General features: G+C 38.9%; 1 protein-coding gene across 2 annotated transcripts in view; it reads right to left on the bottom strand.

The window, feature by feature from the left end:
- The window catches only part of CRAMP1 (cramped chromatin regulator homolog 1), a 115091-nt gene that overhangs the window by 21800 nt on the left and 66074 nt on the right, over nucleotides 1-27217 (bottom strand). For both annotated transcript variants that reach the window (XM_043969770.1, XM_043969764.1), the window contains exons 7-11: nucleotides 10294-10379; nucleotides 9549-9672; nucleotides 8023-8104; nucleotides 5939-7198; nucleotides 1183-1360 (exon numbers count right to left, since the gene is read on the bottom strand). In XM_043969770.1, the coding sequence (XP_043825705.1) occupies nucleotides 1183-1360; nucleotides 5939-7198; nucleotides 8023-8104; nucleotides 9549-9672; nucleotides 10294-10379 (1730 nt within the window). The remainder of the gene's footprint in view (nucleotides 1-1182; nucleotides 1361-5938; nucleotides 7199-8022; nucleotides 8105-9548; nucleotides 9673-10293; nucleotides 10380-27217) is intronic.

The following is a 27217-nucleotide window of genomic DNA, read 5'->3' as shown; positions in this document are numbered from 1 at the left end:
AGGTAAACAGGAGTGAAGTGACTGATCCAAGATCACACACCTCTAAGTGTCTGTCCTGAATGCAGGTATTCCTGGAGGCAGCTAGGTGACATAGTGGATAATGCACTCAGTCTGAAATATGGAAGGCCAAAGTTCAAAATCAGCCTAAGACAGTCACTAGCTGTGTGACTTTGGGTAAGTCACCTAACCTGTTCGCTTCAGTTTCTTCAACTATAAGATGGGTCTAATGTCTTTTAAAAATCTATCCAATTTATTCCTATAGTTCATTTGTTTTTGTTTTGTTTTTTCCGTGGGGCAATGGGGGTTAAGTGACTTGCCCAGGGTCACACAGCTAGTAAGTATCAAGTGTCTGAGGTTGGATTTGAACTCAGGTACTCCTGAATCCAGGGCCGGTGCTCTATCCACTGAGCCACCTAGCTGCCCCACCTATAGTTCATTTGTATAAAATAAGAGGGTTGAGCTACAGACCTCAGAGCCCTAAATCTATGCTATGAGTTCTGAGTACCACTAGGCTCTTTAGAGAAATATTTCTTGGACTAGAAACTTATTTTCTCCTTCTCTGTAAGACTGAACTGAAGGGCAGTTAGGTGGTACAGTGGATAAAGCACTGGCCCTGGATTCAGAAGGATCCGAGTTGAAATCCGGCCTCAGATACTTTACACTTACTAGCTGTGTGACCTTGGGCAAGTCACTTAACCTATAATGCCCTGCCCCCCCCCCAAAGAAAGAAAGAAAGAAAGAAAAGACTGAACTGAGGTGTAAGTCAACTTTAACTACATGTCAGTGTCCCTCAACTCTAATGATTTTGGCATGTGGTAGCTATAACTGCTGAGTTAGGTGACACTGTGCATCTGTAGTTCTTCCTGGTTTCACTTCTGAAAGCACACCTCTGGTGTGCTCATCACCCCTACCCCCTTTTCAGCTTCTTTTTTTGTATGTTGTCTTCACCAATTAGACTGTAAACTCCTTAAGGACATGGTCTGTCTGTTTCTTATTTGTATTCCCAGTGCTTAGCACAGTGTCTAACATGTAGGAGGTACTTAATAAATCTTTATTAAATTGAATTGAATATGAAATGCCTGACCTGGCTCTTCTAGGCCATTTCTGAAGTACCAGGGGAAGGCAAAGGCAGGCTACAAGATCAGATGAATGGCTACTCTGGGCTGACCCATAACATCTCACCTGAGGAGCTGGATGATGAGTTGGGAGAGAAGTTCTTATTGTTTCGAAGGGTGGACTGATTCCGGGCACATCGGGGACTCCGGGTACTGATGGTTATCACCTTCCCTGGGGGTGTTAGTGACTGTTCCTCTTGAGTGGGCTTCACTGAAGCCACAGAGATGGCATTAGATTCAGGAGTCTAGGAAGAAGGCGACGAATGATTCAGTACACAGCACAATACAACTAAACCCAGTCTAAAGTAAATTTTCTTGCTCCGTGTTGTTGTTTGTCCTTCATTCTCCAAGAGGACCATGACATCAGGATGATGTCATGATTTGCACTGAATTAGATTTAAGTGAGGGAGTGCTGTGCAAGGTCACTAACCTCACTCTCCTCCAGAGCCATCTGGGTCCAGTGGCAAGATATAGATCAAGATGACTAGAGATGGCCTCAGATGTTTAAGACAATTGGGTCTAAGTGGCTTGCCCAGGATCACACATCTAGGAAATGTCTAAGGTGAGATTTTGAACTCAGGTACTCCTGACTCCAAAACCAGTGCTCTATCCACTTCATCACCTAGCTGCCCTTATCTTGCCCCTAAACAATTACCGTGAAAGCTTTATTCTTTTCAATAAAGAGGCAGATGATCAAATGCATCACAAAGACTGTCTTTAACAAAAAAAAAAAGTTGGAATAGAAGAGTTAGAAAAACATTGAAAGAGTCATTTTCATTCTGGACATTCAATTCTTAATCACCTGACTGAGCTTGTTCAGTAGATATTATTGAGGTTGCTTGGTTAGTACAGGACAACAAGACCCCTATGCACAGCCAACAGAAATAACACTTCGGGGGCAGCTAGGTGGTGCAGTGAATAGAGCACTGGCCCTGGAATCAGGAGGACCCGAGTTCAAATCCAGCCTCAGACATTTAGCATTTACTAGCTATGTGACCCTGGGCAAGTCACTTAACCCCAATTGCCTCACCAAAAAATAAAGGGGGGGGGGGGGAGGAAAAAAAAACAATTCATTTCTAAGTTTTAAAAAGCCTCTTTTTATAGTAATCTGTTAGTAAAAGGATCATCTCAACTTTACAGATGAGGAAATTGAAACTCTGAATTAAAGTAACTTGCCCTTGGTACTAGATCTTGTAAGTGGCAACATGGCACAGGGGAGAGAATGTTGGCTCTGGAGGAGGAGGAGGACGAGGAGGACGAGGAGGACGAGGTGGGTGCAGATCCTGCCTACTTGTCACTTACTTATGTGACCTCAGGAACACTGCTTAACATCCCTAGGCCTCAGTTTCCTAATCTTAAACAAGAGGATGGACGAAAACCTGGAGTCAAAAACCGTGAAATCTTATTCCAGAGTCACACATAAATAACTAACTTCAGCCTTCAAAGTTAAACTTCAAAATTCGAGCAGATATATTTCACAGCATCAGGCTAATGTCTAGAAATACCCACTAAAAATGAGAGGAGATGGAGAAAGAAAAATTACTTTTTCTGAGAACCTTTATTGACTTAAAAATAATTGATAAGAAAAAAAAAGTGTTCTCAGTTAAAAAATTTTTCTAGGCTTTCATATTGGTTAAACATTATAGGTGTTTGACCACACAAATTAAGTGCAGTACATTTAATTTAGGTCCTAAATTAAGAAAATACATATATACTTGAATTTTCTCCTAAGATTCCATTTTTTCTCATGACTTCAAAATTTTCTTTTTCTACCCTGATTTTTTTTCTACCCTGAATATACTCCTAATATTTTCTCAGAAGTCTGAGGCCAGCAGACAAGAAAAAGGTGGAAGAATAAAGGAAGGTTGATAAATGCTATAACTGACATTTTTGAAAGCTGAAAATCCCAGATTTGATATCCTGACACTCAAGAGATCTCTGCATGTAAAGAGTCAATTATGATTAAAAAAAAAAAATTGAACATTGCAAATTACATCACAAAAATACCCTGTTTCCCTCAAAGCTCAAAACAAAATTAATTTTTGCTCATGCTTACTTTATGGAGTTGGTTTTTAAAAATATTTTAATAAACATTTTTATTTATAGCTTTGGGTTCCAATTTTTATTCCTCATTCCCTCCTTCCCCTCCCTTATGCTTACTTTAAACAACAAATAAATGCCATATGGCATCTTGAGAAGATGTACCATAAAATTCAAGCAAGAATAAGGATCAATTCCAAAGAGGTCTGAGGAAAAAAGTTTTATAAATCATGATCACTTCCAATCTTAGAAATTTAATATTCAAGTAAAAGGGACCAACTTACTCTTAAAAGATGACTTTCAGTTCATTTTTTTCCTAAAGAGAGCTTTTATGAAAAAAAAATATACATTTTCTTTGGATTGCCACATAGATACATTTAATAGCCTGTATCTACATGTAATGGGTTATGGCTGCTTGAGATAGTCATCAATATGTAGCTACAAAAGGGCAATCACTGAGAAATGACTGAATGGGAACTGACAAAGAATTATAAATTACAATTAGTAGGATCTGTGAGGTGTGGAAATGTTAAGAAATAAAATTATGATTGAATTCTAGTCAAAAGTTCTTGGTCATACTTGAATCAAAGACCTAATTACACTTCCTGGAAAGGAAGACAACTTCAGGGAGGGATCTTGATACCCTAAAAGCAGGATTATTAGAGTTTGCCTTATGGCACTAAATTAAGAGTAGAAATGTTTCCTAAAACCAATTAAGAAAAGAATCTATTTATCTTACAAAACAATGAATCCTTAGAGCAGGAGGTTCTTAACCTTCTGTCCATGAACTTTTGAAAACAACTTTAATTATTATTTCTGTTGTAATCCTATGTACTTTATTTTATGCATTTAAAAGACATTGTTGGGGGCAGCAAGGTAGCACAGTGGATAAAGCACCAGCCCTGGATTCAGGAGGACCTGAGTTCAAAAGCAGCCTCAGACACTTGACACTTACTAGCTGTGTGACCCTGGGCAAGTCACTTAATCTTCATTACCCCGAAAAAAGAAAGAAAGAAAAAAAAGACACTGTTCTGAGAAGGGGTCCATAGGCTTCACTAGTCTGCCAAAGAGGTCTAGGACACACAAAAGGTAAAGAACCCCTGCCTTAAAATAAGTAATTAAGGAGTACTTAAATTTCTGGAAGATAATTTGTTCAAAGGGTGAACCTTCAGAAACATCAATTACTATTCCATTTAAGTAAATAAAGACTCTAAACATCAACTATGTATTTTTGTTTTACTTTGCCATGAAATTCTGTCTCATGAGTATTATCACCCTAAGTGCAAATAACTCTGGAAATGAGGTTGCCATACCATTTTCTGTGCAAGTATATTAATAAATTGCATTTATATTAAGGAATGCATGTATATTATTAAATTCTCTGTGGCAGATTCTAGGCAAAATGCAAGGTATAGTGTTTTTCTTTCATAAAAGAATCTTAATGCTAAAGTGGAAATTGTTCTTGAATTTTTAAAAAATTGTTTTTTATTTTGATTATCAACTAATGGATTGGTTTTTTTACTCCTGGAAATAATGAAAGCCTTTGACATTCAGCAGCAGAAATAGCAACTTCTCCATTAAACTTATTTCTAAAAGAGAAGACAAGTGTCTTCCTAAAGGGAAGGAAGCACATTTCCCTTGGGAAAGGGATAATAAAACTAGTAACATAATAACTGACAGTTACATATCACTTTGGTACAAGACAGTAGATACTTTTCCTATATATAAATCCTGAGCTCAAGACTACCTGAAGAACACTGTCAACATTGTCCCTAGCTTGGATTTATATATATATTTTTTGTTTTGTTTTGGGGGTTTTTTTGGTGAAGCAATTGGGGTTAAGTGACTTGCCCAGGGTCACACAGCTAGTAAGTGTTAAGTGTCTGAGGCCAGATTTGAACTCAGGTCCTCCTGACTCCAGGGCCAGTGCTCTATCCACTGCGCCACCCAGCTGCCCCATCTTGGATTTATATTAAGAGGATAGTGACAGAAATCTGAGAGGTTCAGCCCCAGAATAAAAATCAGTCTCCTCATAAATCTCAAATAAATAAACAACTACCAATAGGTACCATTTCCAAATCAACTAATATGGTGCATAAAAATGTTGAGCAGTGAGTGCCTCCTTGGACTGGGAGTTAAGAGGCCTCAGTTCTAGATCAAGCACCATTACTGACCCTGGCCAAATTAGTTACTATCTTCAAATTGGGTTTATCATTTTGTTTTGCTTTTACTGGGTCTATAAAAATGAATTTTGAACTGTAAGATCACCCAGTGAAAGAGGAAACTGAAGCCTAGAGAGGCCTCATAGCAAATCAGTAGCAGAGTCAAGTCTTTGGCCTAAGTCCAGTTCTCTGCACATGTTAACTCTAGTAATGCCTTCAGTTCTCTTCTTCAAAGGACATAATATGATACAGAAGACTGGAAAACAGATTAAGTTAAAAAGTACAGTATAGGGGCAGCTAGGTGGCGCAGTGGATAGAGCACCAGCCCTGGAGTCAGGAGGACCTGAGTTCAAATTCGGCCTCGGACACTTGACACTAGCTGTGTGACCCTGGGCAAGTCATTTAACTCCACTGCCTCACCCCAAAAAAAAAAAAAAAACAACCAACAAATAAAAAACCTGTTGCCCACCAGGGACATCATTAGCCATATCGAGTGTTAGAAGTCAAACTGGAAAAAGGCAGTGCTCCCAATCAAATGGAATAGAAACTACTTACATGCTTTTTGGGGCTGTAGCTTACGAAAGTGACAGCAGAGAGACAAACACAGACATACACACTCACCAGCTTAGGGTTGACTTCAGTCGAAATTAGTTTTAAGAGGCAGCTAAGCAGACGCTGCTTATGAAAGGCTGCAGATGTGGAGCCAGAGCTAGGGTCCTGCCCTGGCTCCCTTGAGTTCTGGGTCTCTGTCTCTGGGCCCAGGACAGCCAGCCAGTCATATTCCAGCTGCAGCTTGTTTGGCTTGCCCATCATGAGGTAGACTTCAGCCAGTGTAAGGCTTTCGGAGGTTTGCAGGTTCCACCCCTCCTCTCTGACCTGCTGGGCAAGCCGGCTTGGGCTCTCCTTCAGAGGCTTTGTGGCAGGCTGTCCCTGAGATGGAGATGTAAAGGAGTCGCTCAGCTTCTCCTGGAAGTCCTCAGCAGGTGCATCAGCTAACTCTTTAGTGCAAACATCTGGCTGCAACCCCAGACCTGGGCTAATCTGAGTCTCAGCTCTAGGCTGCACGCTGATGAGTGACGGTCCTTGACCCGTTGCTAGGTCAGTAGTTTCTATGTTACTAGCTGGAAAAGCCTCTGGAGAAGTGGACCCACTGAGGGGAGCAGGCTCTTGCCTAGACAATCTGTCTGTACAAAAACATTTCTCTGGGATGATAAGATCCTGGCAGGACTTCATGTACCGAGGGAATGGATCTAGGAGAGAGAGCTCCTCCTCCAGGTCAGGGATCTGGCTGCAGGCACATGATACACTTCCAGGTGTGGGTACAGAAGCTTGGTCACTGATTGGGGCATCTCTGCCCTCTGTAGAAGCTGCCATATTAGTCTTCTCCAGGTTTCCTCCTGAGTCATGAAGCCCAGAAGGCATCTTGTCAGGAGCATCTGGGCTGTTAAGGCTCAGGGCTGCCCCCTCCCCGGGGCCACTTTCTGGGGAGCTCTCTCCAGAGCTCTGAGAAGCATCGGCAGGAGGATGAGGCATTCTCGTCAATTCCGACATATTTTCACTCCTTCCACAGCCCTTGGCCTCGGTTGCTCCCCGAGGATACTTTACCTGGCCCCGGGCCGTACCCTGACCACTCTGAATGCCTAGGATTTGGGCAGGAGGCAGCAAATGAGAGTCCTTTGTGTTCTGTTTGCATTTACCACTTTCCTGCCAGTGCACTGTGCAGAAAGCCTTTGAGTGAACCACCCGGGCCACCCCAGGTAGGGGTGTGAGTGTACAGTTCTCCCCAGGGAAGAGGTGGAGGGTAGCCTTCTCCCTGGAAAGCTGAGCCCTTGCCTCGCCATCTCTAGAGTCCTGGAGCTGCCTCGAGTCCAGTGTTTGGCGCTAAACAAACACCGTCAAGGAATTCAGCATGTAGCCTATAGCCTACTGCCCTCCCATGTACCCAAAATGTGTCCTCATCCTCCAAATATGATGGCTGGTATGACCTAAAAGAACTTTTCCATCTCTAGAACTATATGATTTTCAATTACAGTGCATAGAAATGATTGGCTAACATTTTCTACTTCTCAGGGACAATACTGTGTTACACATGCAGAAGACATTTTTTGTAACAGAGTCATTTTTAGTGGTATTACCATCATCCTACTGTGACAATTAAAATTTATTTCTCACATCACTGAATTTAGATGTTTGCCTTGCTATGTGTGTCCTGTACAGTTACTGTGTAAAACAGTCTTCCTGAATGAAAAGACACCCACCATAAAATAACAATGATGGACAGCCTCTCACTTTTTTCAGAAAACTCAAGAATCAGATAATTCACATAAACTAAGAAAGACAGATTTCTATTACCTTCCTTTAAATGAAGAAATTGACATGAATACTCTGGTGACACTGCCAGTACTAGATAGCAGACTCCCAAAAGATAGAGCTTCACAAAAGTTCCAAGGTCCAGCAGGGTGATGAAATATGATTAAATGTAGGAATGAGCTCCAAGTTTTTATTATGGTACTAAGCAAACACACGGAAGATCTACTCTACTCTTTCCCTCACCCAAGAACTTTACGCATATGTAAAACAAGCAATGGCACCAAACATAAGGTTGCCTCTAGATCACAAAAAGGAAACAGAATGCCTGTCCACAGTAGCACAGGCCACCAAGTTGGGGGAGGGGAGGTGTCCTTTTCTAGCCCCCAAAAGGATACAATCCGTACTTCATGTAACGCCCATTTCTGCTTCAGAAATTCAATGAGGCTAGAAACCTTTCGATGTAGTTCTACAATCATCCTATAGAGAAATCAAACAGTCAAGAGCACAAAGTAAAACTCACAGGGAGGAGAGAGTGACTCCTGAGGAGCAGCAGAAAGGGATGTCCATCCTCCTATTTGTCGTGGCCAGGGAGGGTGGGAGTGTCAAGATCTCTTATTGGGCTCAAAGGTTAGAAAACAATGAAGAATGCAAAGAAATATGGATAAGGATTATAAAAAATGATACAAAGGTTAAGAAAAGTAGAATCACAATACACACTGATTTTAACTATATAAAAGAACACTAAGCTAATATAATGAATGTATAGATAGAAGATATATTGGAAGGCAACATGTAAATAAGTTATAAGTTTTACAAGGGAACATATAAATAAGTTATACATTTAAAAGTCTAGAGAATGAACACTTAAGTGACCCAGAGATAGATTTGAGAGTAAAACTGTGGAATATACACAGCAATAAGAACAAGGCACGTTTCACGAAGTCTTGGAAAATAGAGAGCCAGAGATTCTGTGGTGCAAAGCAGAAAAAAACAAGAACAATGACTTTGTTACAGGGGAGGGATTGTATATGGGTGAATTAGTGAGTAAGGATTAAAAATGGAAAGGGGATAATCAATAAAAACATTAAAAAATACACAGAAGAAAACAAAAAAGTTCATAAGAAAATAAAACTGGCAATTCTGCTAAACCATTTTATTAAGTTCAACATATTGTTTTAAAACATGTACTAGATAACAGTTCACAATTCAATACAGAATTCTCTCCTTTATGTTTCTTGACGACTTAAGATTAAAATAGAAAACAACAACATTCTTTTAAAAAGTGAGAACAAGGGGCGGCTAGGTGGCCCAGTGGATAAAGCAACGGCCCTGGATTCAGGAGTACCTGAGTTCAAATCCGGCCTCAGACACTTGGCACTTACTAGCTGTGTGACCCTGGGTAAGTCACATAACCCCCATTGCCCCGCAAAAACAAAACAAAACAAAACAAAAAAAGTGAGAACAAGCTAACTAAGCCTTTCAACCTTTTACCCTGCTAAATACCACCACACCTACTTCACTAGCTCCTTGACCCTTTACAGACTTACAATGTTCTCACTGCTCCTACATGAGAGTGTGAAGCAGTGGCCTGGAACAAGACCTACAAAAGAAAACCTTGTCTTACCTTAGCTTTAAATCCCAGCACCCAAGGATCTGAATACCGTAGGTGATTAATAAACACTTGTAATAGCTCACTATCACCTCTTAATTAAATTAAGCATAGAGGGTAGAAGGGTACCAATTTTCAGAAAAGGGCAGGCAGCTGTAAATTTTTCTTTCTCATTATCACTTCAAGGTAATTCTGAACACACTTTTTAAATAAGGAACATCACAGAATGATAAATGTAAAAAGCCAAAAAAAGATCTTGTCCCCTACCCCTTGGCAAGAAGAAGAGCTACTTAATCAACCAGTGTAATCTACCTTAGGCGAGGGTTCTGGGCAAGACTCTGCACCCGAGCCCAAGCATGGTTGTTTCGTGGTTGCAATTCCACAGGAACTTTTAGAGGAAGCCGCACTGGCTTCTGATCTTCCTCATCACTGAGACCTGTGTAATGTGAAAAAACCATGAAAATCCTGGAATTAAACAAACCACTAGATACATAAGTCAATCATATGACAGTGAATGAGGTGAAAGACCAGAATACTCCACACACAACTAAGCAGGTGGTAGGGAGAAAGAAGAAAGGTACCTCAATAGAATCTGGGTTGACTTTCATTTCACTGCTCGAGGGCTCAGCCATACTACATCCCAGATTTGGGATATCTTTTAAGCATCAGAAACGGACTAGTATCAGAATTTGTTCACTGATGGTGACTGACTCAAAGTATTAACTGGGATTGTTAAATTAACTTGGCTCACTTGTTGGGCAAAGTTCAGCAAGGATGGATGGATTTTTAAGACCAAGAAGAGCTCATGACTTAGAGGTCAGAATTTAAAATAGAAGCAAACTTAAAGCAGTTTCAGCAGGCCTGCGAGGGAAGTACAGATATCCCTAACTAAGCAGCAATGGTCTCTCTACTCTGATTTTTCACATTATCCCCATTATAAAGCAACAAAAGCACAGTTCTCTTTGAATCCATGATAACTACAGAACTGTGCCTGTGAGAGGCAGAAATGAACAGTACGTGCAGTAACCAAGAGAACTTGGCCTAGTCTTTTACATACCATCTGGATCACAGAGTTTCTTCAGGGCCCGACACATAGGAGCTTTGATTCGAAGATTTCTCCCTTTGTAACGAACAGTTGTAGCCCTGTGTATATAAATTTTTAAAGTAACATTTCAAGATATATAAATAAACTGCATGAAAAAAATGAAAACAAAGAAAATGCCCACTGACTGTAGAATATCTAAACAAATTATGGTATATTAGTGTAATTATATTATTTAACATGACTGAACTGCAAGAAATGATGAATAAGACATTCAGAGCAACACAGAAAGATTCCTATCAATTGCAACAGAGTAGAGTAGGTAGAATCAGGATAAGAATATACCTAACAAAAAAAAGAATATACCTAACAATTAAAACAAAATAAATCAAAATAACAACAAAAACCACTCTGAAAGCAGTGTAACCAAACTTGTTCCCACAGAGAAGAGAAAATGCACACCCCTCCTATCCTTGAAGAGGTCAGACAATACAGAATACTGCATATACTTAGACTGATTTGATATATTGGCTAGCTTTTCTGAAACTATTTTTTTCTTTGTTACAAAGCATTATGTCTGGGGCGGCTAGGTGGCGCAGTGGATAAAGCACCGGCCCTGGATTCAGGAGGACCTGAGTTCAAATCCGACCTCAGACACTTGACACTTACTAGCTGTGTGACCATGGGCAAGTCACTTAACCCCCATTGCCCTGCAAAAAAACCCAAAAAACAAAAAAACCCCAAAGCATTATGTCTGAATAGAGGAATGAATAGGAAGTGAAACATTTGGAAATAAAAGTTAAGTTTAAAAAAAGATGAAAGTTTTAAAATAAATTCCCTGTTACTCTCAATACACAAACTAGGCAAGGCTGTAGAGTACAATGGAAGAGCATGATGGATCTGGAGTCAAGAGGATATGTATTACACTCTGGAATCTGAACATACTACTTGAAGTGTCCTGGGGAAAGACTCAATCCTTCTGGGCCTGATTCCTCATGTGTAGAATAAGAGGGTTAGACTAGATAACCTATAAAGTCCCTTTCAGCTCTATATCTGGGATACTATAATTTGAAAAAAAGGTTCAACTTGGGATTGAGTTAGTTGAACAGGTGCTAATCATTCACACTTCATCAGTGCCTTCAGTTGCCTCAGCCCCTCTGACTGGAAGGCTGGCAGCAGAAGTCAACTCCTTCCAAAGCCCTTATTTTAAGAGGATTCTGACACCCACCCAACTCTTCATTTCTCACTACCTATACTCCCTTCAGTTCTACTCCATCATCATCATGACCTTCCCACCTTTCGGTTTCCTTCTGTGTGTTGTCTTTTCCCCAAAGACTGTAAAAACCCTTTGGGAGCCGGGACTCTTTTTCTTTTTCTTCTTTGTACCCCCAAAGCTAAGCACAGTGTTACACACACTATGTGCTTAATAAATGTGTATTGTGAACAAAACCTTGGATTCGGAACAATTTAGTGTTTACCCCATAAGGCAGAGAATGGCTATTCACCTATGAATTATATGTTAATTCTAGCTAGAATATGTAGTCAACAAGGCGTGGTGATGCTTGCCTGTGATCCTTGCTACTTGGGAGGTTGAGGATGGCAAATCTCTTGCACTTTCAAGTTCTGAAGTGCAACGGGCTAAGCTGATTTAGTGTCCACAAGAAGCTCAGACATGGGTGGGAAAGAGAGGTATTGAACTACTCAAGGAGGGACAAATCAGCTTAGTTTGGAAAGAGAACTTCAAAGCTTCTGTGCCCATCAGTAACAAGATCAGACCCATGAATATGCCTTGCACTTTTAGTTCAGGCAAAAGACAGAAAGAATTAGTCTCCATCCCAAACAAAATGCTATTTTGTAATAGAGACTCTATTCCATCATCCACTCTGAAGCATAAGGTTTAAAATACCTAATAGCAGAGCTGAAACAAGCATAATGATGCATAAACCTAATGGAGTCGAAAGAAAACTTTCTCACTCATGTAAAATATAAAGCAGTGATGTAATATATACTCCCAAAATCTAGCAGAGGAAAAAGCTGAGGAACTTCTTTTCAATTCTAACCCATAGTTGTTCTTTTTAAAAAATTTTAATCGTATTTTATTTTTTCCCAATTACATGTAAAGATAGTTTTCAACATTGATTTTTTAAAGATTATGAGTTTGGGGTGGGGGGGGAGAGCCAAGATGGCAGAGGAAAGGCAGTAGACGCTCAGAGCTCCTGACACAATTACTCCAAAAAACTCCAAACATAGCCATAAGACAACTCCTGGAACAGCAGAAACCAGAAAAAGATGGGCTGAGATTATTTTCCAGCCATAGATGGTATAGAAGTTTAGCAGGAGGGGGTGCCAGGCTGGGAGTGGAGTCCAACCTCATGATCGAGCCAACACAGATCCAGGTCCAGGCAGTCTGAGCCAGAGAAATTTACCTCATAGCCTCCAAATCAGCTGCAGCACTGGTGTCTTCTGGAACTAAGCTCACAGTCTGGTGAGAGGGCAAAACAGTTGGCCAAGGGGAGTCTACAGGGGTGTCTGCAGAAGCTAAGGGGGAATTTGGTTGTTCTACCCCATCAGGGAAGCAGGAAGAAATCTTGAGCACAGGAGGTACAAATGGGAGAGGGGAGCAGGCTCGTTGGAGTTAACAACCACAGGGGCAGCTAGGTGACACAGTATATAAAGCACCAGCCATAGATTCAGGAGGACCTGAGTTCAAAACTAGCCTCAGACACTTGACACTTACTAGCTGTGTGACCCTGGGCAGGTCACTAAAGCCTCATTGCCCCCCCACCCCCCGAAAAAGGAGCTAACAACCACAGCAAACAAAATTTTGTTGCATGGTTAATTAGCAAGTTGGCCTAGGGTTATTTACAGACCAGAGCATAGGTCATGCGAGTGAAGAACCTGCCCCTCATTAAATTGTACCACCTGGGGCCCCCTGAAGCTTGGGACAGTATAGCCTGGAAGCAGGGTCCCACTTTAAAAAGGACTTAAAAGTCAGGTAAAAGATGGGCAAGATGAGCTGGCAGAGAAAGTTGCGAACCATAGAAAGCTTCTTCAGTGACAAGGAAGATCAAGGTGCACAATCAGAAGAGGATAGCAACGCCAGGGCCCCTACATCCAAAGCTTCCAAGAAAAATATGAACTGGTCTCAGGTCACAGAGGCACTCAAAAAGGACTTTGAAGATAAAGTAAAAGAGGTAGAGGAAAAAAGACTATGAGTTACAAATTTTTCTCCCTCCCTCTCTCAAGATAGCAACCAATTTGATATAGGTTATATATGTATAATCATGTTAAACATTTCCATATTAGTCATGTTGTAAAATAAGAAAAAGAACAAAACAGAAAATTTTCAAGAAAAAAAATCAAGTGAAAATAGTATGCTTCAACCTGCATTCAGACTCCATAGTTCTTTTTTTCTGTATGTGGAGAGCATTTTCCATCATAAGCCCTTTGGAATTGTCTTGGATCACTGTATTGCTGAGAAGAGCTAAGTCGGTCACAGTTTTTCATTAAACAATATTGCTGTCTCTGTGCACAATATTCTCCTGGTTTTGCTCCCTTCATTCAGCATCAGTTCTTTTTTTTGGGGGGGGGGCGGGGCAGGGCAATTAAGGTTAAGTGACTTGGCCAGGGTTACACAGCTGCAAGTTACAAGTGTCTGAGGCCGCATTTGAACTCAGGTCCTCCTGAATCCAGGGCCAGTGCCCTCTATCCACTGCGCCACCTAGCTGCCCCTCAGCATCAGTTCCAACAAGTCATTCTAGGTTTTCTGAAAACTGCCCGCTCATCATTTCTTTTTTTGTTTGTTTGTTTTGGTTTTGGTTTTTTTTGTGGGGCAATGGGGGTTAAGTGACTTGCCCAGGGTCACACAGCTAGTGTCAAGTGTCTGAGGCTGGATTTGAACTCAGGTACTCCTGAATCCAGGGCCAGTGCCTTATCCACTGCGCCACCTAGCTGCCCCTGCTCATCATTTCTTATAAAACATTCATACTCCATCACATTCCAATACCACAAAACTTGTTCAGCCATTCCCTAACTGATGGGCATCCGCTCAATTTCCAATTCTTTGTCACCACAAAAAGAGCATCTATACATGTTTTTATACATGTCGGCCCTTTCCCCTTTCTGGGATACAGAACTGGTAATGGTATTGCTGGGTCAAAGGGTATGCACACTTTTACAGACCTTTGGGCATGGTTCCAAATTGCTCTCCAGAATGGTTGGCTCAATTCACAACTCCACCAACAAACAATTCATTAGTGTTTCAATTTTCACAAATCTTCTCCAACACTTATCATTTTCCTTTTCTGACATATTAGTCAATCTAATAGGTATGAGGTAGTACCTCAGAATTGTTTTACATTTCTTTAATCAACAGTGATTTAGAACATTTTTTTCATATGGCTATATACAGCTCTAATTTCTTCATCTGAAAACTGTCAGTTCATATCCTTTAACCATTTCTCAATTGGGGAATGACTTTGTATTCTTATGCCTTTGATTTCTAACCCAAGGTTCTAACCCAGTATATGTCTAAAGGTTCAAGCCCTCAAGACAGTAAGAGGGTTTGACTATTACCTAAAATATTCATTCAATGACTGCATCTGCAATGCAAATCAGGAAGTTAAGTCCCCTAGAGATCTCCCATTATAACCTGGACATGTTATAGTTTGAAAAACAATTTTTGAGGTCCTAGTAGCCACATTTGAATAAAATTAATGAGTATTTAAACTAACCAACACATTATTACTGAACATTTATTACATAAAGAACACAGTTCTAAATAGTCTCGGGCATGTAATCATCAAGTACTATATAGTTTCTGTCCTTGAAGGACTTAAAATCCAGGTGAAGAGAGAAATAGATAGAGCTTAAAAAGAAGTCACATTTTGTTGTTCCGTCATTTCGGTGGTGTTTCCAATTTGGAATTTTCTTGCCCATTTCCTTCTCCAGCTCAATTTACAGAGGAGGAAACTGAGGAAAAGTTAAATGACTTGCCCAGGGTCACACTGCTAATAAGTGTCTGGGGTCATATCCGAACTCAGGAAGATGAGTCTTCCTGACTCCAGGCCTGGCACTCTCTTTACTACACCACCTAACTGCCCTTATAGTATTAGTTCTTTTTTTTTTTTTTGGGGGGGGGGGGTGAGGCAATTGGGGTTAAGTGACTTGCCCAAGGTCACACAGTTAGTTTAAGTGTCAAGTGTCTGAAACCGGATTTGAACTCAGGTCCTCCTGAAGTACCACCTTCTAGGTGAAACTTTTCCTGATAAGTTGCTAGCACCTTCCCTCCAACAGACTGTTTTGTATTTATTTCCAGTATGGTATCTGTTGTCCTCCTTCTGTGTAAGAGAAGGAACCATTTCACTTTTATTTAATGAATCATGCATTTGATGCTTAATTCTCTCTCTATATATAATACTATAGGGGCAGCTAGGTGGCAAAGTGGATAGAGCACCAACCCTGGATTCAGGAGAACATAAGTTCAAATCTGGCCTCAGACACTTGATAATTACTAGCTGTGTGACCCTGGGCAAGTCACTTAACCCTCACTACCATGCAAAAAAACAAACAAAAAAGGGGGGAGGGTAAAGATAATGGGTTCTGTTTATAACATGCTAACTCTGATGCAGGATATTCAGAATGACTGAATAAAGCTCAGGAGAGAAGCTTGGACTAAATCTGAGAGCCATTAGCATAGAGTTCATAAGGAAATTCATATGAGATAATGAAGTCATCAAGTGAGAGTATATATACAGAGAAAAGAGAAGCCAGGACAGTAGCTTGGGATTAACAACCAGAGTTAGTCATCAATCATATAAATGATGATCCCACAAAGAAAAGTGGAGTGGCTAGACAGGAAGCAGAACTAAGAGAGAGGAGTGTCACAAAAAACAACAGACAGGATGGTATCCCAGAGGAGATGTTGGTCAACAGTGTCAAAAGCTACAAAAAGGTCAAGAAGGATGAGGACTAAGAAAAGGACAGCAAATTTGGCAGTTAAGAGGTCAATGGAAAGAACAATTTCAGTTCAATCATGAGCCCAGGAGTCATACTGAAAAGGGTTGAAAAGGGAGTGAAAGAAGTACTAGTAATTTGGTTTTCTTCTTTCCTTTTTTGACCAAATTAACCAATGGTTTATCTATTTTATTGTTGTTGTTTTTTTTTTCAAAAAACCAGCTTCTATATTTATTTATTAATTCAATTGTTTTCTTACCTTCAATTTTATTAATTACTCACTTGATTTTCAGGATTTCCAATTTGGTATTTAATTGGGGATTTTTTTCCCCTAGGGTTTTTTTAGTTGCATGCCCAATTCATTGATCTGTTTTTTCTGTTTTACTGATATAAATAAATTTTCCCCTAAGTACTGCTTTTCCAAAGGGAAATAAGATGCAAAATTTGGCAAGAGTAGAAATTCCGAAAGGAGTTAGTTTCAAATAACTTTTTATAGTAAAGTGCACAGGAGACAAATTAACTTTTTGGCTCAATATTTGTAGTTTCATATGCTGAGAAATAACAGTAGGCAAGATTTAGCAAGATATGATCACTGTGTTATTGTAACACCTGTGTTTGAGATAATCACATTTTCTGTTAAACTGCTATTTTGTAACTTCCTGTTTTCCCCCCAGTGGTACCCTACCACCACTAGGCCAACCATGCTGAAACAAGATGACTTTTTCAGAGAAATCTTCATCTGCCATGAAGTTTAAGCTTTCTGGAATAAAAACCTCTTTTTGGGTGCCTGACCTCTATGGAATAGGCCAATTTAGGATAGAATGCTATTCTGATGTAATTTCTTCTGAAAGAAAGCATGCTTTTGGTGGAACATTAGCTGAGAGATGCACCAGGAAGCAGGCACTGTCTAAACGTACAAGGACATCACATGGTGACTCCAGAATCCAGACCCCCACTGGGTGCAAAGACAGTGTCCTACAGAATCCAACAGTCTGTATTCACATAGGAAGGTAGAAAAAGAGACATTTCCCCCCAAATTGGGGGAGTGCAGCAAGAGGCTATCCTCACAGAGGGACTACACTTTAGGATGCCCGGGCTCTAATATCCCATCACGTATGACATCTGGGAACAACTCCCCAAGATCTCTTCACATACAAACTCCAAAGATCATTAGGTGGTGATCATGTGTCGGAGCTTTCCCGCACATACCAGGGCCAGATTGTGAGGAGCAGGCATTATCCTCTAGTGTCAATGATATGCTCAAAAAAATTTAGCCAAGGTCAACAGCTTCCAGCTTAACACCTCTCTGCTGACCGGGCTTGAGACAAGATGACAGAACAGACTGAGAGACTTTGGTCTCATTTTAGATGATGAATCTGAACATCAGTAGAGCATACAGCTGCTACAGAGGCCAAACAAGTGACCAGCAGGTTCAGTCTCTGAGGGTGAAGCTAAGGCCTCCTAGAACCTCAGGGAAGCACCGTGCAAGAACTGAATGTAGCAGGTTTCATAAGATCCAAGCTTGCCAGAACACCTCCAGAGCTATTGCCACACAAGTTTTTCATACCACCAATAATTTTGTGCAGAGCCTGTAACCCAAGGAAGTGACACAAAGTTTAATGTTTCTTGCCCCTGATGAGCCTGAGTCCTGGCAAGAAAAAGTTTGTGCTTCCACCCAAGTTGCAGGTTTGAGAGATCTAATACCCCCAATAACCTCCCCCACACACACACATCATAGGACCTTCTATGTGCCAACACAAGCACCACACTTATCCCATTAGATACCTGAAGAGTGACAGATGTACCTTCCATACTCCCCCTTCCATATTTTGCTGCAGGTCTGGGTTATAAGTACCACGTGATTTCACAGGTTTCTTCTCTAGTTGGTTTCCTTCTAAGGCTGGGAGGAACTAGCAGCTATCACAGGAATGCTTAACACATTTATATTCATTCAAGTGAGGGGGAAAAAAGAAAAGCCTTTCTCTTCTTTTCTGTCAACAATGCTCTACCATAATAACCTGCTGAAATGGTGCAAAATACTTGGTTCCAAGTTTGAGATGCTTCTATGGCTGAGTCAGGCCACAACACAATGGACACCTTTGACTACTCTTTTTTTCCCTCCAAGTAGAAAGAAAAGACAAACAACATTATTCAATTACCTCCAAGGAAATAAGGGCTGGGTTGATGGCAGGCAAGGAGGATGAGCCTTATTATCTATAAAGTTTAATAAGTGGGTTTTAAAATTTTTTCCTTTCACAAAAGGTCAAGAATCTTAAGGGGGGGATGACAGCTAGGTGGTGCAGTGGATAAAGCACCAGCCCTGGATTCAGGAGGACTTGAGTTCAAACCCAGCCTCAAACACTTAACACTTACTAGCTGTGTGACCCTGGGCAAATCACTTAACCCTTATTGCCTGCCCCCCCCCAAATCTTAAGAGGAATAACAAAAAAAAAAAAAAAAGAAAGAAAAGAGAGGGCCCAGAAGTACCAGATATTAAAATATCCTATAAATCAGTACAACATTTTGGTACTGATGAAGAGAATGGTCACTCAGTGAAACAAATTAGGTATACAGCATTAAAAAGCACAGGAGGGGCAGCTAGGTAGCACAGTGAATACAGCACTGGCCCTGGATTCAGGAGGACCTGAGTTCAAATCCAGTCTCAGACACTTGACACTTACTAGCTGTTTGACCCTGGGCAAGTCACTTAACCCCCATTGCCCCTCAAAAGCAAAAAAACAAAAACAAAAAAGGAAAAAACAAATAAAAACAACAACAAAAAAGAGATGATTCATGATCAATTTGACCCTAAATCCATCCGACATCAACCGAAGTGCTTAGCACAAGTGACTGGCAGACAGCAGATACTTAAAATTTATTAGCTGCTGGGGTATATTCAAATCCTGCCTTTGAGGCTTATGATCTGAATGACGTTGGACAAAGAATTTACCCTCTCTGGAACTAAGTTTCTTCATCAACAGAATAAGGAGGTTGATATGAATGGGCTCTAAGGTCTGTTCCAGCTCTACTAGATTATGTTTTTGTTAATGATTATTAATTTTGTAATATTTAAAGGCAAAGTAATCTTCCTAATAAACGAACTTGTTCATATCAATTTCCTACTTAAAGACTATTTTCTACTGTGTGTTCTTTTTTCTATACCCCTAGCTTCTGTTTAAATATTCAGGGTTTACTGCAACTGATATAGTAGAAAAAGCCCTAAATTTAGAGTTATCAGACTTACTTTGGCTTGAATCCTGACTCAATCAGTTACAGAACATAGAACTATAGACAAGTTTCATCTATAAGTTGAGTCAATAATACTTGTATATTGTGATGTATTGCTATAATCTCTTTGCTAGTATTTTATTTAAAATTTTTGCATCAAAATTCATTAGGGAAATTGGTCTATAATTTTCTTTCTCTGTTATGGATCTTCCTGGTTTGGGTATCAGTATATTTTTCTCATAAAAGGAATTTGGTAGTATTGGGATTAATTGTTCTTTTAATGTTTGGTATAATTCACTTTTGAATCCATCTGGTCCTAAGGATTTTTTCTTAGGCAGTTCACTGACGGCATGTTCAATTTCTTTTTCTAAAATTAGGTTAAGTATTTTATTTCATCTTCTGTTAATCTGGGTAATCTATATTTTTGTAGGTATTCATCCATTTCATTTAGATTTTCAATTTTATTGGCATATAATTGGGCAAAATAGTTCCTAACTTATATCTTAACTTCCTCTTCACTGGTGGTGAGTTCACCCCTTTCATTTTTGATACTAGTAATTTGGTTTTCTTCTTTCCTTTTTTTGATCAAATTAACTAATGGTTTGTTTTATTGTTGTTGTTCTTTCATAAAACCAGCTTCTACTTTTATTTATTAGTTCAATTGTTTTCTTTCAATTTTATTAATTACTCCTTTGATTTTCAGAATTTCCAATTTGGTGTTTAATTGGGGATTTTTAATTTGTTTACTTTCTAGATTTTTTAGTTGCATGTCCAACTCATTGATCTGTTTTTCCTCTGTTTTACTTTATATAAGCAGTCAGGAGCATAAATTTACCCCTAAGTACTGCTTTGACTACATCCCATAAAATCTGATGTCTCATCATTGTCATTTTCTTTAATGAAATAGATTGTTTCTATGATTTGTTCTTTGACCCACTTGTTTTTTTAGGATCAAGATTGTTTAATTTCCAATTAATTTTTAATCTCTTCAATTGTCCATTATTGAATGTAATTTTTATTGCATTATGATCTGAAAAGGATGTGTTTACTATTTTCTGCTTTTCTGCATTTAGTTGTGAGGTTTTTATGTCTTAATACATGGTAAATTTTTGTGTAGGTCCCATGTACTGCTAAGAAGGTATAGTCCTTTCTAATCCCATTTAGTTTTCCCCAGAGACCTATCATATCTAACTTTTCCAGCAGTTTATTTATTTCCTTAACTTCTTTCTTGTTTATATTTTGGTTAGATTTATCTGATTCTGGAGGCAGCTAGGTGGAGCAGTGGATAAAGCACCAGCCCTGGATTCAGGAGGACCTGAGTTCAAATCCGGCCTCAGACACTTGACACTTACTAGCTGTGTGACCCTGGGCAAGTCACTTAACCCCCACTGCCCTGCAAAAAAAAAAAAAAAAAAAAAAAAAAAAGATTTATCTGATTCCGAGAGGGGAAGGTTAAGGTCCCCGAATAGTATACTTTTATTATCTATTTCCTCCTGTAACTCACTCAACTTCTCCTTCAAAAATTTTGATGATATACCATTTGGTGTATATATGTTAAATATTGATCGAACTTCATTATTTATATGGTACCTTTTATCAAGATAGATATAATTAAAATAGATAAAGAAGGAAACTATTTGTTTTTGCTTTATCTGAAATCATGATCACTACTCTAGCTTTCTTTGTTCTAGCCTCTTACCTTTACCCTGTGTGTACCTCTCTGCATCAAATGTGTTTCTTGTAAACAACATATTGTAGGATTTTGGTTTTTAATCCATTCTGCTATCTGCTTCTGCTTAATGGGTGAGTTCATGCCTTTCACATTTATAGTTATAACTGTTTATTTCCCTCCATGCTATTTTCTGCTTGTTTATCCTCCCCACTCTTAGCCCCCACTCTTTCCCTCCTCACAAGTGTTTTACTTCTGATCACTGCCTTCTCTTTTTCTTCCCTTTTCTCAGTTCCTTCTCTCCTTTCTATAATCCCCATCCTTTTTTTACTTCCTTACAGGGTAAGATAGATTTCTATATATAACTGAGTATGTATGTTATTCCCTCTTTGAGCCAACTTTAATGAGAGTAAGGTTTAACAGCTTTGCAAACCCCCCCCCCCCCCAATCTTCCCCTCCATTATAGTTTTTTCATGCCTCTTTAAGGCAGGACAATTTACACCATCCAATCTCCTTCCATGCACATGCTTTCTCACCTCATTATTTTGTTTTTGGGGGTATTGTCCCATCAATGTCACTTTATACCCATACCCTCTGTCTACATATACTCCTAACTGCTCTTATAAGTAATAAAGTTGGGCAGCTAGGTGGCGCAGTGGATAAAGCACCGTCCCTGGATTCAGGAGGATCTGAGTTCAAATACAGCCTCAGACACTTGACACTTACTAGCTGTGTGACCCTGGGCAAGTCACTTAACCCCCATTGCCCCGCAGGGGAAAAAAAAAAGTAATAAAGTTAACACTTCATTATCTTGTCATATGGAAATATAAACAGTCTAACCTTATTGAATTTCTTACTTTTTTCCTTCTTCTTTTTTACCTTTTTATGTTTCCCTTAAGTCTTTTATTTGGAGGTCAAATTTTTTTTATTCAGCACTGTCCTTTTAATCAGAAATGCTTGAAAGTCCTCTATTGCATTCCCCCTGAAAGATTATATTTAATTTTGCTGGGTAGGTGATTCTTGGTTGTAAACCCAACTCCTTTGCCTTTTAGTATATCATATTCCAAGCCCTGCAATTCTTTAATGTGGAAGCTGTCAATTTCTGCATAATCCTGACTATAACGCCATAATATTGGCTAATTCTGTTTTTACGGGAGTTATTTTTCTTGGTAAATTTCTGTACATCTTTTCCCATGCTATTGACTCTTTTTTCATGATTCTCTTGCATTACTCTCATTTCTTTTGCCAATTTTTCTTCTACTTCTCTAATTTGCTTTTTTTTTCTTTCAGTTGAGGCAATTAGGGTTAAGTGACTTGCCCAAGGTCACACAGCTAATAAGTGTCAATGTCTGAGGCTGGATTTGAACTCAGGTCCTCCTAATTCCATGGCCAGCGCTCCATTCACTGTGCCACCAAGATGCCCCTTAAAGTCTTTTTTAAGCACTTCTAGGAATTCTTTTTGGACCCAAGACTAAACTACACTTCTCGTAGAATCTTCACCTGCAGCCATTTTGGCACTATTATCCTCCTCTAAATTTATGCCTTGATCTTTCCTATCACCATAGTAACCTTGAATAGTCAAGGTTTTTTTTGTTTTAGTTTTGGTTTGGTTTCTTTTCTTGTTCTTTTTTTTGGGGGGAGGGGACTGGGGCAATTGGGGTTAAGCGACTTGCCCAGGGTCACACAGCTAGTAAGTGTCAAGTGTCTGAGCCTGGATTTGAACTCAAGTCCTCCTGAATCCAGGGCTGGTGCTTTATCTACTGTGCCCCCTTCTTGTTCATTTTTATGCCTTTTTTTTGTGGTGTGGTGTTTTTATGAGAGAGTTGAAATTTAGTCCCGTACTGTCTCAAGTTTTTAATGCTGAGGCTCTGGGTCCTATTACTGGCTTTCACTAAGCTATAGGGTTAAGCCGCTTGCTTTATCTATAGAGTAAATTTCACCTCTAACTGGTATTGGAGGGTTGGTCCTTTCTTTTGGCCAAGTTAAAGGCTTTTAAACAAGAACTTAAATTTTAATAAAGCAGTTTGCCAGTGTTTCCCTAAAACTAAAGACAAACAACTATGTCAGAAAATGGTAAAATTGTATGTTCTTTTTTAAAAAAAAAATTAATGCAGCCAAAATTAGAAGGGAAGCAGAAAGATGGGAAAAAATTTTTACAGTCAGTGTTTCTGATAAAGGTCTCATTTCTAAAATATATAGGGAACTAATTCAAATTTATAAGAATGCAAGTCATTCCCCAATTGAGAAATGGTCAAAAGATATGAAAGGCAGTTTTCAGATATAGAAATCAAAACTATCTATTGCCATATGAAAAAATACTCTAAATCACTATTGATTAGAGAACTGCAAATTAAAACAACTCTGCAGTACCACCTCACATCTCTCAAAATGGCTAATATGACAAAAAAGGAAAATAATAAATGTTGGAGAAATTTTGAAAAATTGGAACACTAATGCATTGTTGGTGGAGTTGTGAGCTGATTCAACCATTCTAGCAAACAATTTGGAACTATGCACAAAGAGCTATAGGACTATACATACCCTTTGACTCAGTAATACCACTACTAGATCTGTATCCCAAAGAGACCATAGAAAACGGAAAAGGACCCACATGTACAAAAATACTTATAGCAGCTCTCTTTGTGGTGGCAAAGAACTGGAAATCGAGGGAATACCCATCAACAAGAGAATGGCTGAACAAGTTGTGGTATATGAATGTAATGGAATACTATTGTGATATAAGAAATAATGAGCAGGCAGACTTCAAAAATACCTGGAAAGACTTAAATGGACTGATGCTCAATGAAGTAAGCAGAACCAGGAGAACATTGTACACAGTAACAGCAACACTGTGTAATGATCAACTGTGATAGACTTGGCTCTTCTCAGTGGTACAATGATTCATGACAATTCTGAAGAACTCATGATGGAAAATGTTTTCCACATTCAGAAAACAGAACTGTTGATTCTGAATGTAGATTGAACCATACTGTTTCTACTTTTTGATTGTTTTCCTCTTCTTTTTTGAGGTTTTTCCCTTTTGTTCTGATTCTTCTTTCACAACATGACTAAAGCAGAAATATGTTTAATGTGATTGTACATATGTGACCTATATCAGATTGCTTTCTGTCATGGGGAGGAGGGGAGGTAAGGGAAGGGAGGGAGAAAAAATTTGGAACCAAAAATTTTATGAAAACAAATGTTGAAAACTATCTTTACATGTAACTGGAAAATTAAAAAAAAATACTTTTTATGATAAAAAGAAAAAAAATAGAATGACAGAGAGGGTGATTGTGGGAGCAAACTGATAAAGTACAGAGGGAGTAAGGGGATGGAGAGTACAAGGAGCCTTGGTGGGGGGAAAAGGCCACTTCAACATAAACTCAGGTAAATAAGGAAAAAGTAAGAGATTATGTCAAAGGGCTTTAAAAGGTAGTGTAGGGCAGAAGAGGGGGCTCTTGACCAATGGCTCTTTTCTTGGTCCATTATGTGGAAATTGAGGGGATGCCCATCAATTGGGGAATGGCTGAACAAGTTGTGGTATATATGAATGTAATGGAATACTATGGTGCTGTAAGAAATGATAATTAGACAGATTTCAGAAAAAACCTGAAAAGACTTATTATAACTGATGATGAGTAAAGTGAACAGAAACAGGAGAACATTTACACAGTAAAAGCAACATTATGTGATGATCAACTATGACAGACTTAGCTCTTCTCAGCAATACAATTCTAAAAGGCTCATGATGGAAAATGCTCTCTACATCTAGAAAAAGAACTATGGAGTCTGAACACAGATCAAAAGCACACTATTTTCACTTTTGTTGGGTTTATTTTTTTTTTCTTTCTTGTGGTTTTTCCCTTGTGCTCTGATTCTTCTTTCACAACATAACTAATATGGAAATATGTTTAATATGATTATACTGTATAACCTATCTCAGATTATTTGCTGTCTTTGAGAGGATGGAGGGAAGGGAAAAAATTTGGAACTCAAAATCTATCTTTACATGTAATTGGAAAAAAGTAAAACAAGATATTATTCAAAAAGAGTCAATTAAGCTAGAAATACTTCTATAAATGCAACAACAACAAAAAGTTTATGTAAATAAACGAAGACCTAAAAAATTTAGGAACAAATCAAACATACTTGGCTGTGCTGTTCTAATATAAAATTGACCAAACTCCCTAAAACTAATCTACAGAATTAGCACTATACCAAGTAAAGCATCAAATATATAACTTGTAAAGCCAAATAAAAAAGATTAATATGGGAATAAAAGCTCAAGAATTCCAATGGAAAAAAATGAAAAAGGTAGAAATGAAAAGGGTCCAGAATCATTAACTAGCAAATTATAAAGCAATAATCGGGGCAGCTGGGTGGCACAGTGGATGGAGCACCGGCCCTGGATTCAGGAGTTCCTGAGTTCAGATCCGGCCTCAGACACTTGACACTTACTGGCTGTGTGACCCTGGGCAAGTCACTTAACCCCTATTGCCCCACAAAAAAAAAAAAAGCCATAATCAAAACTATTTAATATTTGTTAAAAATATAAAATAACATGAGTGTAAACCATTTCGTTATGAAGGATTGTCTAAGGATTGTTAAATTATAAGCAGTTAAAGGAGAAAGAGATATAAGTATAAATCACTAATTTGAAGTTTGTTTTTAAAAAGAAAAATAAACAGGACACTATTTGGAAGGGAAAACAAGTTTAAATGAAGGCTTTTTCTAAGATAATAAAAGCATTGAGTAAATTTGCAGTCAATAGAGAGGGAAAGCTGAAGACATTAGAGGAGGAGAAACTGAATTTGAGAATAAAGCCACAGAAGGCAGAAGTGTAAAATATTATAATGCTCACTAAGCACCTAATACATAAAGAACATCCGTATTTTCCTGAGTAGGAAGATAATTTCTTCCTCTGAACTAAAAAGGGAATAATATAAGGATGAATGCAGAAATTCATTGACAGAACAAGTGAAACAGATGGGGAAGCTTGCACTTGAATAGTGGTCTTGAGCTCAGTGAATTGTGAGGTGAGTGTATTAGTTGAGAGTAATAAAAGAGAAAGCTCCAAAGTAATATGAACAATTAACCAAGGGATGAGAAATTAGCAAATGCCAAAGTCAATGTTTCAATGATAGGATGGCTCTGCACAGTCCAACAAGGACAATGCCTAGTGAGGCCCATTTCTCAAACAGGTGAAACAGATCAAAGAAAGAGGGAAAGGACAAATATGAACTAAAACGTGTTGTAGCAAAGAACTAGAAACAAAATAAGTGCCAATCAACTGGAGAATAGCTGGAAAAATTATGGTATATGAATGTAACGGAATGCTACTATACCTTCTGTGACTTAAGAAAGGACCACTGGGAAAGGGTCAAAGAAACCCTGAAAGATATGAATGAACAGAGACAGAACCTACCTCTTGACAAAAAAATGCTTCACTCTAGATCTTGAGCAAAACATACATTTTTGAACACAGCCAATTGGAGAATTTGGTTTTGCTGGACCATGTATATTTTTGACAAGGACTTTGTTTTTGTTTTTGCTTCTCTTCCATTTGGAGGAGAGGGGTAAGAAGAGGGTGTCAAATTTTTTAAAATGAAAAGGTCACAGAAGCATTTTTTAAAAATAAGACTGTAGAAAGAAGGCTGAAAAGGTGGTCAGATAAGCAGGATAGCTTAAAAAGTCACAGGCAGATCTTATTCAATTAAAAAAAAAAAAGAAAACTGTACATAATAGAGATATGCAGTTCTATTCTATTTGGTGCTTTTTAAAGTTCAGGATATGGGGAAGCTAGGTGGCGCAGTGGATAGAGCACCAGCCCTGGGGTCAGGAAGATCTGAGTTCAAATCCGGCCTCAGACACTTTACAACTTACTAGCTGTGTGACCCTGGGCAAGTCACTTAACCCCAACTGCCTCACCAAAAAAAAAAAAAAAAAAGTTCAAGATAAAAGTAAAAATTAATTTTAAAAATAAAATGAGGCAGAATGAAAAGAGCAGAAAAGGAAAACAATCTATACAATTATTACAACATTGTTAAGGAAAATAACTGTGAAATACTTAAGAACTCTGTTCAATAC

This window comes from Dromiciops gliroides, chromosome 1 (assembly GCF_019393635.1).
Source record: "Dromiciops gliroides isolate mDroGli1 chromosome 1, mDroGli1.pri, whole genome shotgun sequence".
Lineage (NCBI taxonomy): Eukaryota > Metazoa > Chordata > Mammalia > Microbiotheria > Microbiotheriidae > Dromiciops > Dromiciops gliroides.
Note: the sequence above shows the minus strand (reverse complement) of the source record. Positions and strands in the feature narration are given on the sequence as shown.